Source organism: Cervus elaphus, chromosome 18, assembly GCF_910594005.1.
Source record: "Cervus elaphus chromosome 18, mCerEla1.1, whole genome shotgun sequence".
NCBI lineage: Eukaryota > Metazoa > Chordata > Mammalia > Artiodactyla > Cervidae > Cervus > Cervus elaphus.
The window spans coordinates 121,710,278-121,723,516 of NC_057832.1; the positions used below are offsets into that span (position 1 = coordinate 121,710,278).

Below are 13,239 nucleotides of genomic sequence, written 5' to 3' on the forward strand. Positions count from 1 at the left end.
AAGATCCCACGTGCCGGGGAGCGTCAGAGCCTGTGTATGAGGGCCACAAGTATGGAGGCTGTGCCCTAGAGCCGAGAGTGTGTGTGCTGCAGCTCCTGAAGTCCAAGGGCCCTAGAGCCCGTGCTCTGCAACAAGAGGAGACGCCGCAATGAGAAGCCCGTGAATCACAACTAGAGATCAGCCCCCACACGTGACAACTAAAGAAAACCGTGCAACAACAAAGACTCAGCACAGACAAAAATAAATAAACTTATTTGAAAAAAAAAAGAAAGTGAAATTATGGAACTCTACATCAGATAGTAACTTGTCTTACAGTCTCATCCTCCTTATATTTGGCAAAGTGCAGTCTGCCTGCAGACGTTTTTGTACAAGTAAGAGGCTGCTCCCAGGGCTCAAGTGTGGAGCCGAATACTTGATCACAGCAGCATTTGTCATTTATGTCGTTTTCGTTTGTTCAGTGATGCTTTCTGTTACCATCACCCTTGTTTTAAAACTGTCCTCTCAAAGTATTTTTCGCTCCAGCCTCACGCAGGGGCCAAACCTCACTGGAAATGCCAGCGTCAGTCGCAGGCCCTTGATTTCGCTGGATCAGCAGGCCTTTTGCTCCCCTGGCCTTCGCTGCCGCGTGACTGTCAGAACCTCTGCCAGAACTTGGAAAGCCGAGAAGTGACACGGCACATTAATCCCTGCGCGGGAGACGCTGCTCTATTAATATTTTACGGGAAACAAATGGACTAATAAAAAATTCATACACTGCTCAGCAAGAGGAGTCGCTGTGTTTTGACTTGAAGGCCCGTTTGGCTGGAGATTCGTAAGGAGGCTGCAGTATTTTCTCAGCCAAGCTGCGCTGTTTCAGCCACTGCGGTTCCCACACGGCTCCTCCTATCAGGGCAGTCCTCACCCTGTACTGAAACTTGGGGATTTTCTGTCTCCCCACAAACCGGGAGCTCCCCTACAACCAGGCTTTGGGCCTCTGCATGCCAGCACCTGCAACCGTGTCCACGCTGAGCCCTGACTAAGTAAATGCCCTTTGAATGAATGACAATATTTATGGGCAGATAAAGCGCTTTGCTTTCTGCCGTAAGGGTGGTGTCATCTGCATATCTGAGGTTATTGATATTTCTCCCAGCAATCTTGATTCCAGCTTGTGCTTCACCCAGCCCAGCATTTCACGTGATGTACTCTGCATATAAGTTCAGTAAGCAGGGTGACAATATACAGCCTTGATGTACTCCTTTCCCGATTTGGAACCAGTCCATTGTTCCATGTCCAGTTCTAACTGTTGCTTCCTGACCTGCATACAGGTTTCTCAAGAGGCAGGTCAGGTGGTCTGGTATTTCCATCTCTTTAAGAATTTTCCACAGTTCAAATCCTATTTTCTCCTCTCCTTTAACTGTAACCAGATTTCTCTTTACTCTTTAGAACCTTATCTGCCTCCCAGTTCGCTTGTTAACTCAGAGACCATCTAGGGAGAGTGGAAATGGAGGTGGAGACGATCATGTGGAACACGGACGCGTCACCACATGGTCTGCCCACCGGAACCACTTGGCTCATTTAGTTTGGTGGTTCTCAAACTGGGGCACCAGTTAGACCAGTTAGGTGCCTTGGCCCCACCCAGAGTCTCAGATTCAGGTTGTGTTTCCAACACTTCCCAGGGGCTGCTGGTCTGGGGGCCCCCACCTGAGGACCACTGACTCTGGTCATTGAACTCGGGGGGCAGAGACTGTTTCTCCTCTAGGACCCAGGGTCAGCAGTTCTGCTCTGGTCATCTCTCTCTGGACAGGCCCCGCCTCCCCAAGTGCAGGTGACAACAGTGGGTACCTGCTGCCAAGGTGTGCCCAGGCCACCCTCAGGGCCCAGGAGCTGGCCCCCCCCATCTCCACCCACACCCACACTTCTTGCAGGTGGCAGTGTGTGTGTACATGTGCGTGCTCAGTCGTGTCTCAACTCTGTGACCCCCTGGACTGTAGCCCACCAGGCTCCTCTGTCCATGGGATTTCCCAGATAAGAATACTGGAGTGGGCTGCCATTTCCTTCTCCAGGGGATCTTCCTGACCCAGGGATCAAACCTGTGTCTCTTGCATCTCCTGCATTGGCAGGCAGATTCTTTACCACCTAGAAGCTAATCTGTGTGTGTGTGTGCATGTATGAATATATATGTATAAAAGTGAAAGTCACTCAGTTGTGTCCAACTCTTTGTGACCCCTTGGACTATACAGTCCATGGAATTCCCCAGGCCAGAATACTGGGGTGGGTAGCCTTTCCCTTCCCCAGGGGATCTTCCCAATCCAGGGATCAAACCCAGGTCTCCCGCACTGCAGGCGGATTCTTTACCAGCTGAGATATAAGAGAAACCCAAGAATACTGGAGTGGGTAGCCTATCCCTTCTCCAGTGGATCTTCCCGACCCAGGAATCAAACTGGGGTCTCCTGCATTGCAAGCAGATTCTTTACTACCTGAGCTATATATGAACTATATATATATACCTGAACAGATACACATATATGTATATATGCATTTTATTTTCTCTACTGGTTACCTTTATCAACTAAAACAGTACTCTTACAAGTTTCTCTCGTATCACATTAACTACAGGCAAGAATTTTTAACAACCCATTGGTAAAATGGATCTGAAAGTCCTGCCCTCTCCTAAAGGTCCATTCTCTGCCACTCCCACCTAGAAAACTCTGCCTTTTTAATATTTTTATATCCCTGAAGTTGATGCCATTTGCGTTCTTCCCCGAACCCATAACTAAACTTTCCTTATTTATCTGTAGGTTGATTCTGAAAGACTAAAATCAATAAACAGCATAACTTTATCATAAGTAATTGTCTGTCTTGGTAGCACTAAGTAGCATCCTATGATCGTGTCTCTTTTATGTTCAGCTTTTTGTTTTTCCCTGAGTTTTAAATTGCCTTTATTTTTATTTGAGCTATTTTATTTTATTTTATCACACCCTCACCATTTTCCCCCAGACTCTATCAGATATCCTGCTGCTTTGCCTCCTTCCCCACGTGGTCTCTGCAAGACCGCTCCACTACCCCAGCTCTAGTCTGGACCAGCTATTCCTTTTAACCTTGTCACTGTGGCACCGGGGAGTCTCCCTCACTGCTCTCCGCGTTGGAGCCACTGTTCCTTAGATCTCACATCATCTTCTTTCTTGATTTGCTTCCACTTTCGTCTGGAGTACACCCTCCAGATGCTTTCCTAAGAAAGAACTATGGGAGGTAAACTTTCTGAGTTTTGCAATATTTTAAAATGTCTCTTTCATGCCCGTTGAAAACCTTAGTTGTATGTAGAATTGCAGTTTGAAAACCACTGTCCCTCAAATTTGGGGCTATATTCCATCTCATGTCCAGTGTTGCCAATGACAAACCTGATGTCAGTCTGACACTCGTTCCTCTGCAAATTATGTCTTTTTTTTTCCCCTGAAAGATATTTGGATGAACTAACGTGTCTAAATGTGGGTCAGGTTTCTCTGTTTTTTCTTGCACCATCTGTCTCATCCAGACACTCTCAGATGGCACTCCTGTTCAACCACTTTCCCAACCCCATACTGACTGCACCTCAACCTCCAGGTCCCCAAAATTCTCTCTGGGGTTAACCCTGCAGGTGTTTTAATCTGCTGCTTTTTCAACCAGCCTCATCCCTCAAGACTCTTACGTCTGAAATGTGGTGAAACCGTTCCTGTAATCTTTATGTGGGTGTATACCTGCTTTATCCCTTCATTATCATCGTGATTGCGTTTCTGGGGAGAGAAGACAGAAATAAATGTGATAGATCCACCAACTTAAATTGGAAACTTCCAGTTATCCTTTATAACATTTTTCTTATTTAAAAAATCATCTCTGCATTATAGAAAATAATAATCACTTGCCATCCCACTACCCACAGGTAACTGTCCTGAGTATTTTGATAAATTTTCCTGATATTTTTATCTAGAAATGCACACTTGTTCTTTATTTGCTCATTTTTTTAAATAATCATTTTCCCAGCACCATTTATTGTATCAATCTTCCTTCCCCTACTGATTTGGGATGACAGTTTAATATTATTAAATATTAAAATCTTAGATAAACTATTCTGTTCTAATATAAACCCTTGTGACTTAAGGCTGCCCATCATGATGGATCTACTGAGTGTTATATCAGTTACAAAGTCTATAGCTACTCTGTATCATTAGCAATAAATCCCTTTTCATCCATCTTCCTCTTTAATCTATCTTGTCATTTTCATCCATTTCTTCTTATATGTGAACTTTAGTAGTATTTTATTAGCTGCCCCTCCTCTCAAAAAAGAAGCTCATTGGTCTTTCTCTTAGAAATAAATTCATTTCTTTAAAAAATGTTATGCATTGACCATAGGTGAAGCGCCGCCCTCATGGAGCTTGAATACTATCAGTTCAAGCATCCCCAGACTGATAATTATTTTGAAAGTTTCTCATGTTTAGTTTCCTATTCCAGGGAGGTAGCATGTTTGTGTCTTAAATATAAGATTCATCATCTGTGATGGCTGCTACCTTTGTTTTTAATCTTTCTTTAAAAGGTTTACTAAATGTTTATAATTCTATGAAATAGTCACCCAGTGTTTATTTTATTTTATATCATTTTATCACTTAATGATTACTTTTGATATTTGCATTCAAATTTCTCATCAGATTGGTAGTAGTTTAGGACTGGCTGTGAATGGATTGGTATCAGACATCATCTTCCTACATGTGAAGCTTTTCATTTTAAGCCTTTAATTTTGAATAGCTTTTAATAAAGGGTATATTCAAGTAGAAGACATGCTTTAAACAAGAAGATATGGGTTATTAAAAGCTCATTGAGGTATTAAATACCATTAGGCTTAAAACACCTTTGCCGACAAAGGTCCATCTAGTCAAAGCTATGGTTTTTCCAGTTGTCACATATAGATGTGAGAGTTCAGTTCAGTTCAGTCACTCAGTCATGTCTGACTCTTTGCGATCCCATGGACTGCAGCACTCCAGGTTTCCCTGTCCATCACCAACTCCCAGAGCTTGCTCAAACTCATGTCCATTGAGTCAGTGATGCCATCCAACCATCTCATCCTCTGTTGTCCCCTTCTCCCTCCTTCAATCTTTCCCAGCATCAGGGTCTTTTCCAATGAGTCAGTTCTTCACATAAGGTGGCCAAAGTATATTGGAGTTTCAACTTCAGCATCAGGCCTTCCAGTGAATATTCAGGACTGATTTCCTTTAGGATTGACTGGTTGGATCTCCTTGCAGTCCAAGCGACTCTCAAGAGTCTTCTCCAACACCACAGTTCAAAAGCATCAATTCTTTGGCACGTAGCCTTCTTTATGGTCCAACTCTCACATCCATTCATGACTACTGGAAAAATCATAGCTTTGACTATATGCACATTTGTCAGCAAAGTAATGTCTTTGCTTTTTAATATGCTGTCTAGGTTTGTCATAGCTTTTCTTCCAACGAGTAAGCATCTTTTAATTTCATGACTGCAGTCACCATCTGCAGTGATTTTGGAGCCCAAGAAACTAAAGTCTGTCACTGCTTCCATTGTTTCCCCATCTATTTGCCATGAAGTGATGGGACCAGATGCCATGATCGTCACTTTTTGAATGCTGACTTTTAAGCCAGCTTTTTCGCTCTCCTCTTTCACTTTCATTGAGAGGCTCTTTAGTTCCTCTTCACTTTCTGCCATAAGGGTGGTGTCATCTGCGTATCTGAGGTTATTGATTTTTCTCCCAGAAATCTCGATTCCAGCTTGTGCTTCATCCAGCCCAGCACTTCTCATGATGTATTCTGCATATAAGTTAAATAAGCAGGGTGACAATATACAGCCTTGACGTACTCCTTTTGCTATTTGGAACCAGTCTGTTATTCTGTGTCCAGTTCTAATTGTTGCTTCTTGACCTGCATACAGATTTCTCAGGAGGCAGGTAAGGTGGTCTGGTATTCCCATCTCTCGAAGAATTTTGCACAGTTGGTTATGATCCACACAAAGATACAGTCAAAGAGGCAAATGGTGACTGCAGCCATGAAATTAAAAGATGCTAGCCCCTTGGAAGAAAAGCTATGAGCCACCTAGATAGCATATTAAAAAGCAGAGACTTTACTTTGCCAACAAAAGTCTGTCTAGTCAAAGCTATGGTTTTTCCAGTAGTCATGTATGGATGTGAGAGTTGGAGTATAAAGAAAGCCAGAAGCCGAAGAATTGATGCTTTTGAACTGTGGTGTTGAAGAAGACTCTTGAGAGTCCCTTGGACTGCAAGGAGATCCAACCAGTCCATCCTAAAGGAGATCAGTCCTGAATCAGTCCTGAATATTCATTGGAAGGCCTGATGCCAAAGCTGAAAGTCCAATACTTTGGCCACCTGATGCGAAGAGCTGACTCATTAGAGAAGGCCCTGATGCTAGGAAAAATTGAAAGCAGGAGGAGAAGGGGATGACAGAGGATGGGATGGTTGGATGGCATCACTGACTCAATGGACATGAGTTTGAGCAAACTCCAGGAGTTGGTGATGGACAGGGAGGCCTGGTGTGCTGCAGTCCGTGGGGTCGCAAAGAGTCGGACACGACTGAGCGACTGAACAAGAACAGGCTTAAAATAGCTGAGAAATCTGAGATCAGCATAAATCTGTATCTTTTCTCAAAACTCATTTCCTTTTTACTGGATTGTTGTGGCATTTCTTTTCCTGTAGACTTCTAAGATTCTATGAGAATATTTTTAGGTATTTTTTTAATTTCCTTGGAATCAGAAAACCCTTTAATCTGCATGTTCACGTCTGTACTATGTAGGCATCTTGTGCTGCCTTCAGCAATTGCATCTCTTCCCATCACTCCATTCCCTTCCTGAGAAGCACTTAGATTCTCAAATGTGAGGACCATCTGCTGTCTTCCATCTCTCCCCTGCCGGACCGCTTCCTCTGCCTTCTGGGGGAGCTTCCCAAATTTTCTTCCATTTTCATTTTCTCATTTTCCATTCCACTGTCTTTACAGTCTCCTCATCTCACCTCTTTGGTTGCACTTCTAAATAGCAAACCTCTGCAGCCCGTCTCTGTGAACTTCCCCCACACCTCAACAGGAACCCTGCATCAGGCAGGTCCAAAAACCAGGCCCTTGAGCCGCCCAGCTGGCCGCGATGTCTGGCCAACAGGGACCAGAGCTCGTTTATGGAGTAACTGAAAATTCAGAGTGTTATGTGTGCGGCACGGGCTGGCACAGACCTGAGTGGCTTTTTAAGGAGCGAAGCTCAGTACACGTTTCCTGGCTGCAAAGGTCCAGGCAGACTGTCACGTCCCATCGCTACAAACGCAGCTCCCTGCCTCGCGGCGGTGACACGACGGCAAAGCGGCAGCCCCGGAAGCTGCCAGAAGGACACGTGACTCTGTCCCGTAAACAGACATGCAGGCCCAGGTCCCCGGAGCCCGAGGGCTTGCGGAGCGGATGGTGAGAACAGGATCAAAAACTCACAGAACCCGAGACGGTGGGAAAGCATGAGCTGGGCTGTGCTGAACGATTCTCCACCGTGTCCGCAGCAAATGTCCGGGGACTGTGCGGGGGTTCCGGGGCCCGTTCTCCGCCCGCCACCAGCCCGCCTCGCGGGAGCTGACGGCCTGGCTCAGAGGCCTGCCTGCCGTGTTCGTCGTGTGCTCTCGGCTTTGGTTGAATTAACAGCTGTGATTAACGGTCGTGAGAAGTGGGGGACACAGCGATTTAATCCCCTGACTAGCTGAAGCCTGTGTCAGTGCGCCGGGTAGTTTAGATCCTTCTGCCGGGTAATTACTGAGGGTGCCGGGTCTCCTTCCTGCTGGCCCGGCATCGTCCGGCAAACGTGCAGCGTCTTAGCGATAAGGGATCTTGTCAGACGTGAAGTCATCATTCTGAACACGAGATCTCATTACAGATAGAGTTGGGCGGGCGGGCGGACGTGTTTTTGTGAAGTTGCTTGTTTGGATGTTTTTTGTTTTTGTTTTTGTTTTGTCATGTCCTTCTAACTCATCAATGTACATTTTTCCCCTAAAAATCCTGGTTTTTTTTTTGGGGGGGGGGCGGTGGTCTGGGTAATTGAATTAAATACCAGAAGCCCCTATACCCTAGGGCTGAGTACAGAGTGGCCCAGAACAGTCTGGGGTTTTCAGGTTTGGGTAAAAGCAGGTGCGTGACAGCTCAAATGTCAGATCCAGTCCACCACGAGCCCAGAGCCGCGCACCCGTTTCCCTAATTAGCGGGAGAATGGCCCTGGGGACTTGGGGACTGGAGCCCCTCCCCGGCTTCCTCCCTCGGGGGCCGGGGGAGGGGAGGGGGGCAGGTGCCCCCCGCCCCCGGAGCCCTCCCCGGCTCAGATGTCCTGGTCGGTTCCCCACGTGGCGCTGGGGGTCCCCACGGCAGGAAAGCCGGGCAGCAGGCAGCACCGCCCGGCCGCTTACAGAACCCGGGCGGGGGCAGCTGGGAGGTGCCAGCGCGGGGGCACAGCCGGGGGGCAGCTCGCAGAGAAGCGCGCCCCGCCCTCGCCGCGGGGCCCTCACCGCGCCCTCTGTTGCAGGGAGTACTACATCACCATGGTCAAGTGGGCCACCAGCACCAAGGTCGCCGTGAACTGGCTGAGCCGGGCGCAGAACGTGTCCATCCTCACCCTCTGCGACGCCACCACCGGGGTCTGCACCAAGGTAGGGGGGCCGGGCGGGCGCACCCCGGGGCGTCAGGGCCACGTGGGAGCCAGGGAGAGAGACTCACACGGCGGGGGGGCGGGGGAGACACACACACACACACACACACACACACGCTCGCGCACAGGCTGAGCGCTGGCTGGTCCAGGCTCGCAGGCCTCCGTTTTGCTGCCGCCTGGTGGCTGACTTGAGAACTGCTGCAGACTCAGGGCTCATCCGCGTGGCCACCAGCTCTCAGAACTGTCCCTTCCCTTCACCTCGCCCCGCCCACTCTACACAGGGGCCTGCTCCCCGTCTTCCACGTGGCGCTGGAGCGGGGAGTGGCCCGGCCTGAGTTCCCAGGCCCAGCGCTGCAGCCGGGCCTGGCCCTTTCAGCATCAGCGCCCCCAGCCCGGCCAGAGCCAGCCGGTCCCTTGGGCAGTCAGCCTCCTGTCTGCAGGTCACCACGGTGTCCCTGTGGCCCCAGGCCGAATCAGTGGGCGGTTGGAGGAGGCGAAGGAAGGGGCCCAAGGAGCAAAGAAAGTGTAAATAAGGAGGCCGGGCTCCCCTGAGGATCCGAGGGAGTGACCAGCAGCCAGACTGCCCCTGGGCCGCGTCCTCCACACTCCCGAGCCCCGAAAAAAGTCCAGTCAACCCAGGCTCGTCTCTTGGAAACCCTTTTCTGGTCCTAAACTTTTATTTTTATTTTTGGGGGGCCCTAAATTTTTATTTCCCCCCAGGGGAGGCGACAGGCTTGCAAAACAGCCGTGTCGTGACTTGGGAGACACCCCCAAACAGTCTGATGCTGCAGCCCAAGAACAGTCCAGGGAGCTGTGGCTGGGACCAGCTTCCTCCATGGGCCAGTGACTTACTCTGTCTGTGATACAGTCTGGAGCAGGTTCTGGGTTGTTCTGATGAACTTCCTGAGGGGAAGGAAGGAAGGGAGGAGGGGGCGCAGCGCTGCTGAGAGGCTGGGGCGGCTCTTGCCCCGGGGCCCTGGGGTCTGTGCCCTGTAGGGTCCACGGTGACAGTCCTGCCCATGGTCAGAGTCCACGGCTGAAGAGCAGAGCAGCCCCGGGACAGGCCGCTGCACATGCGGCTGAGCAGCTGTTCCTGGCGTGGTGGCTTTGTTCATCTCCCTTTTTCTGTTTTCCACACAGTTCTCAGATTGACTTTTCACCTGCAGTCTAAGTCCCTTTAATGTTTTGGTCTGCCAGGAGGGTTACTCAGCGTTGTGAACTGGAAATTTGACACATGCCCACACATACACACACACAATGCAGAAGTTTTTGCCTTTAATGGGCCCGTGCCTGGTCAGGGTTGACCGTCTAACAGGCCCACGTGCCTGGTCAGGGTGACCGTCTAACGGGCATGTGGCTGGTCGGGGGTGACTGTCTAACAAGCCTGTGCCTGGTCAGGGGTGACCATCTAACGGGCACGTGGCTGGTCGGGGGTGACCATCTAACGGGCCCACATGCCTGGTCAGGGGTAACCCCCGAATGGCAGTCCTGCAGAGCATTCTCACCCTGGGTGTCTGTCCTCGTAGCCGGGAGAGTGACGTCTTCCCTGCTCGAGGACGTGTGCTCAGCTCAGAGCCACAGTGCCAGATGAGGCAGAGAGCAGCCAGCCTCCTCCCCAAGCCCATGCGGCCCCTGTGGAGGGAGCCAGACTGCTTCTGCACCGCCAATCACAGACCCAAGGCATGCACAGATGCCTTCCTCTAATGCTCTTATTTCGTTTCAGAAACACGAGGATGAAAGTGAAGCCTGGCTGCACAGACAGGTAACTGTTCCGTGTGTAAATCCCACACTCGCCATCTCCACCAGCCACCACGTCCTTCTTCCCCAGTTTTTACAACATGGCTTCTCACATTACCTCCTACAGGAAGCTCCAGGAAAGCGCACGCGCATGCACACACACACACAGACACACACACACACACACGTGCAAGGTTCCGTGGGCCGGAGCCGTAGGGCCGCTCAGCACCCCCTCGTCCCCCGCCCCACGAGGCCCAGCAGGGCTGGAGAGCCGTGGGCTCTGTGGGAGGGGCTGCAAGAGCCCTGCCCAGAGTCATGCAGCGTTCTCAGGTCTCAGGGCATCCCTCTGGTGTACCGGGGACGAGTCCACACACGTTGCCTGGATTTAACCTATGTTCAGTCGCTCAGTCGTGTCTAACTCTCTGCGGCCCCATGGACTGTAGCCCGCCAGGCTCCTCTGTCCCTGGGATTCCCCAGGCAAGCATCCTGGATTGGGATGTCGTCTCCTCCTTCAGGGGATCTTGCTGACCCAGGGATCGAGCCTGCATCTCCTGCACTGGCAGGTAGGCTCTTTACCACTGACACCACCTGGGAGGCCCACTTTGGTGAAAGAAGACGAGATGTGGCTGATGTTCCTGACTTTCTCAGCCTGGTTTGAGGAAGCCTCCTTCGAGGGGAACCGGACTGGTCTGCTGAGTCTTCCCTGGATTTCTGTCCCTGACTCGGCTAAGAGATGCAGGTGAACCAGGCTTGAGGAACTGGAGGCAATCGGATGAGACCTGCAGTCAGTCACCCCAACAAAAAATTCAACTCCCACCAAAAAAAACCCTGAGCACTGGTAGTTTCTTTCTTCAGTTACTTTTTTCTTGTTGCACAGCCTGACGTTAGAAAGCACACATGGAAGGTTTTGAAAGCTCACTTCCTTCTCGTCCTACCGAATGGGATGAAAATCATCTGAAAATTCTATGGGAAGGATCAGACTGGATTTGAGCCTCAGAATGACGGTGGGGACGGCAGAGGCGTGCTTCTCTGCTGACAGGGTCGAGTCCGTCCGTGGAGAGTCCCTGAAGCTGCACTGTCCACAGTGGCTGTCCAAGAACATCCTGGAAGCTCCGTGCGCACCCGTGTTACCTGCAGAGTCAGCAGTCTGGCCTCGCCTTCCGTCAGTTATCTCAGGGGAGGGCGGCAGCCTCAGAGAAGGAGCAGTGTTTTAGATACAGCCCTGTCCTGCCCTGGGCCCGCCTGATACAGAAGAGGAACACTTGTGTGGCCACTTTTTTCCTGTGTCCAACTTCGAATGCCAAGTCCCCGCTAGGAAATACCCATAATGAGTCTGTGCTCAGGCGTCCTAAAGTATTCACTGGGGAGCTGAGACGTTCTCGAGTGCCACCTGGACCAATGATCGAGCACAAGCACCAGACGTAGTGTTGTGACATGCCTCTGAAAATCACACAAAACGCCCGAGTGGTTGAAGCAAAAGAGGCGGGGGAAAAATTCATTATCTGCGTAAAGTCATCTGTTCCACTAATAGGGGATCATGCCAGACACCGTGCTTTGTGGATCTCAAAAACTCACGCCCACCACTTCCACTTGCTTCACAGCTGAACAACAGGTCACCGGGTGGGCAAAGCTCACTTTGCTCTTCAGTGATGGCATCTGGGTTGTTCCTGCCCTGCGGCTGGTGTGGGTCGTGCTGCCGAGGGCACAGCGCCGAGTGACCGGGGCCACCCGCCGTGTGACTCCACGTCCCTGAGATGCCCGGGATGACAGAGTCAAGAAGCGGGGGGCTGCAGCAGTTGGCACGCTGGAGGCAGGGGAGCAGCTGATGGATTCCGGGCTCCCCCCGGGAGATGGAAACCCAATGGGGGGTGTGCCACATCATGAACGTGCCCAAAGCCATGGAGGGTTTGCTTTTATGAACATGTTTTCATTTGTGTCGTCCTGGACTTTGTAAGGAATGAATCTGCTGGAGCAGCAGTCTCCAAGATATCTCAGTGAAGACTGGGAGAGGGTGCCTGGGTCCCAAAGCGGGGGACGTGGTGGAGTCCTAGACCCTGTGCCTGGGGCGTGGAAGGGCTTGGCCATCACAGGCGGGGAGCGGGGTTGCGGGGCGCCAGGCCTCCCACCACGGGCAGTTCCTGTCTGAGCCGGAGGAGGGGGGATGGACTTAACTGAAGCGGAGTGCAGTTTGTCTCCTCAAGGGCAAAGCTCTGTGGGGAAGCCAGGGTCAGAGGGTCCCCTCCTCGCCCCTGCCTTCCCAGTTTGATCCCTGGGTCAGGAAGATCCCCTGGAGGAGGAAATGGCAACCCACTCCAGTGTTCTTGCCTGGGAAATCCCATGGACAGAGGAGCCCGGCGGGCTACAGTCCGTGGGGTCCCAGAGTCGGACTGAAGCAACTCAGCACACATGCACACTCCTGGTCAAAAGTCATTGCACTTGTCCACTGAAGATACACCTGCTACGTGAGAAACCAGGTCTCAGCGAGGTTCAAGGGCTGGCCTTGCCCGTTCCCGCCGAGGAATGTTCCCAGGATGGATGTAAAGGTGACATGGCGATGCGTGGGGCCTTAGTGTGAAAGCAAGGCTTCGGGCCAGGATTAATAATTTATTACATTTACTCATAGTATTTTTTCTCTGCCAAAAGTGCAGACATTTCCCCCCAGAAAACGGATGCAGTATTGTGGTATCCATCCTGCGGTTGGCAAATAAAGGTGCTTGTAAAAAGCCAGATTTACGGCTGGGTTTTTCCGTCGCCTCTATTTTTAAATACCATGCTTCCAACCCTAAATAGAAAAATAAATATTTGCAGATTAGAGGTTTCATTTTACTGCAAATATTCATGAAGATTAAA

General features: G+C 50.4%; 1 protein-coding gene across 7 annotated transcripts in view; it reads left to right on the forward strand.

Annotated features, from left to right (window-relative positions):
- DPP6 (dipeptidyl peptidase like 6) overlaps nucleotides 1-13,239 on the forward strand; it is a 1,045,929-nt gene that overhangs the window by 963,464 nt on the left and 69,226 nt on the right. For all 7 annotated transcript variants that reach the window (XR_006334937.1, XM_043872438.1, XM_043872440.1 and 4 more), the window contains exons 11-12: nucleotides 8,530-8,653; nucleotides 10,376-10,414. Coding sequence is in view for 6 of the 7 variants with exons in the window: in XM_043872438.1 (XP_043728373.1) it covers nucleotides 8,530-8,653; nucleotides 10,376-10,414 (163 nt within the window). In the remaining variant the exon portion in view is untranslated. The remainder of the gene's footprint in view (nucleotides 1-8,529; nucleotides 8,654-10,375; nucleotides 10,415-13,239) is intronic.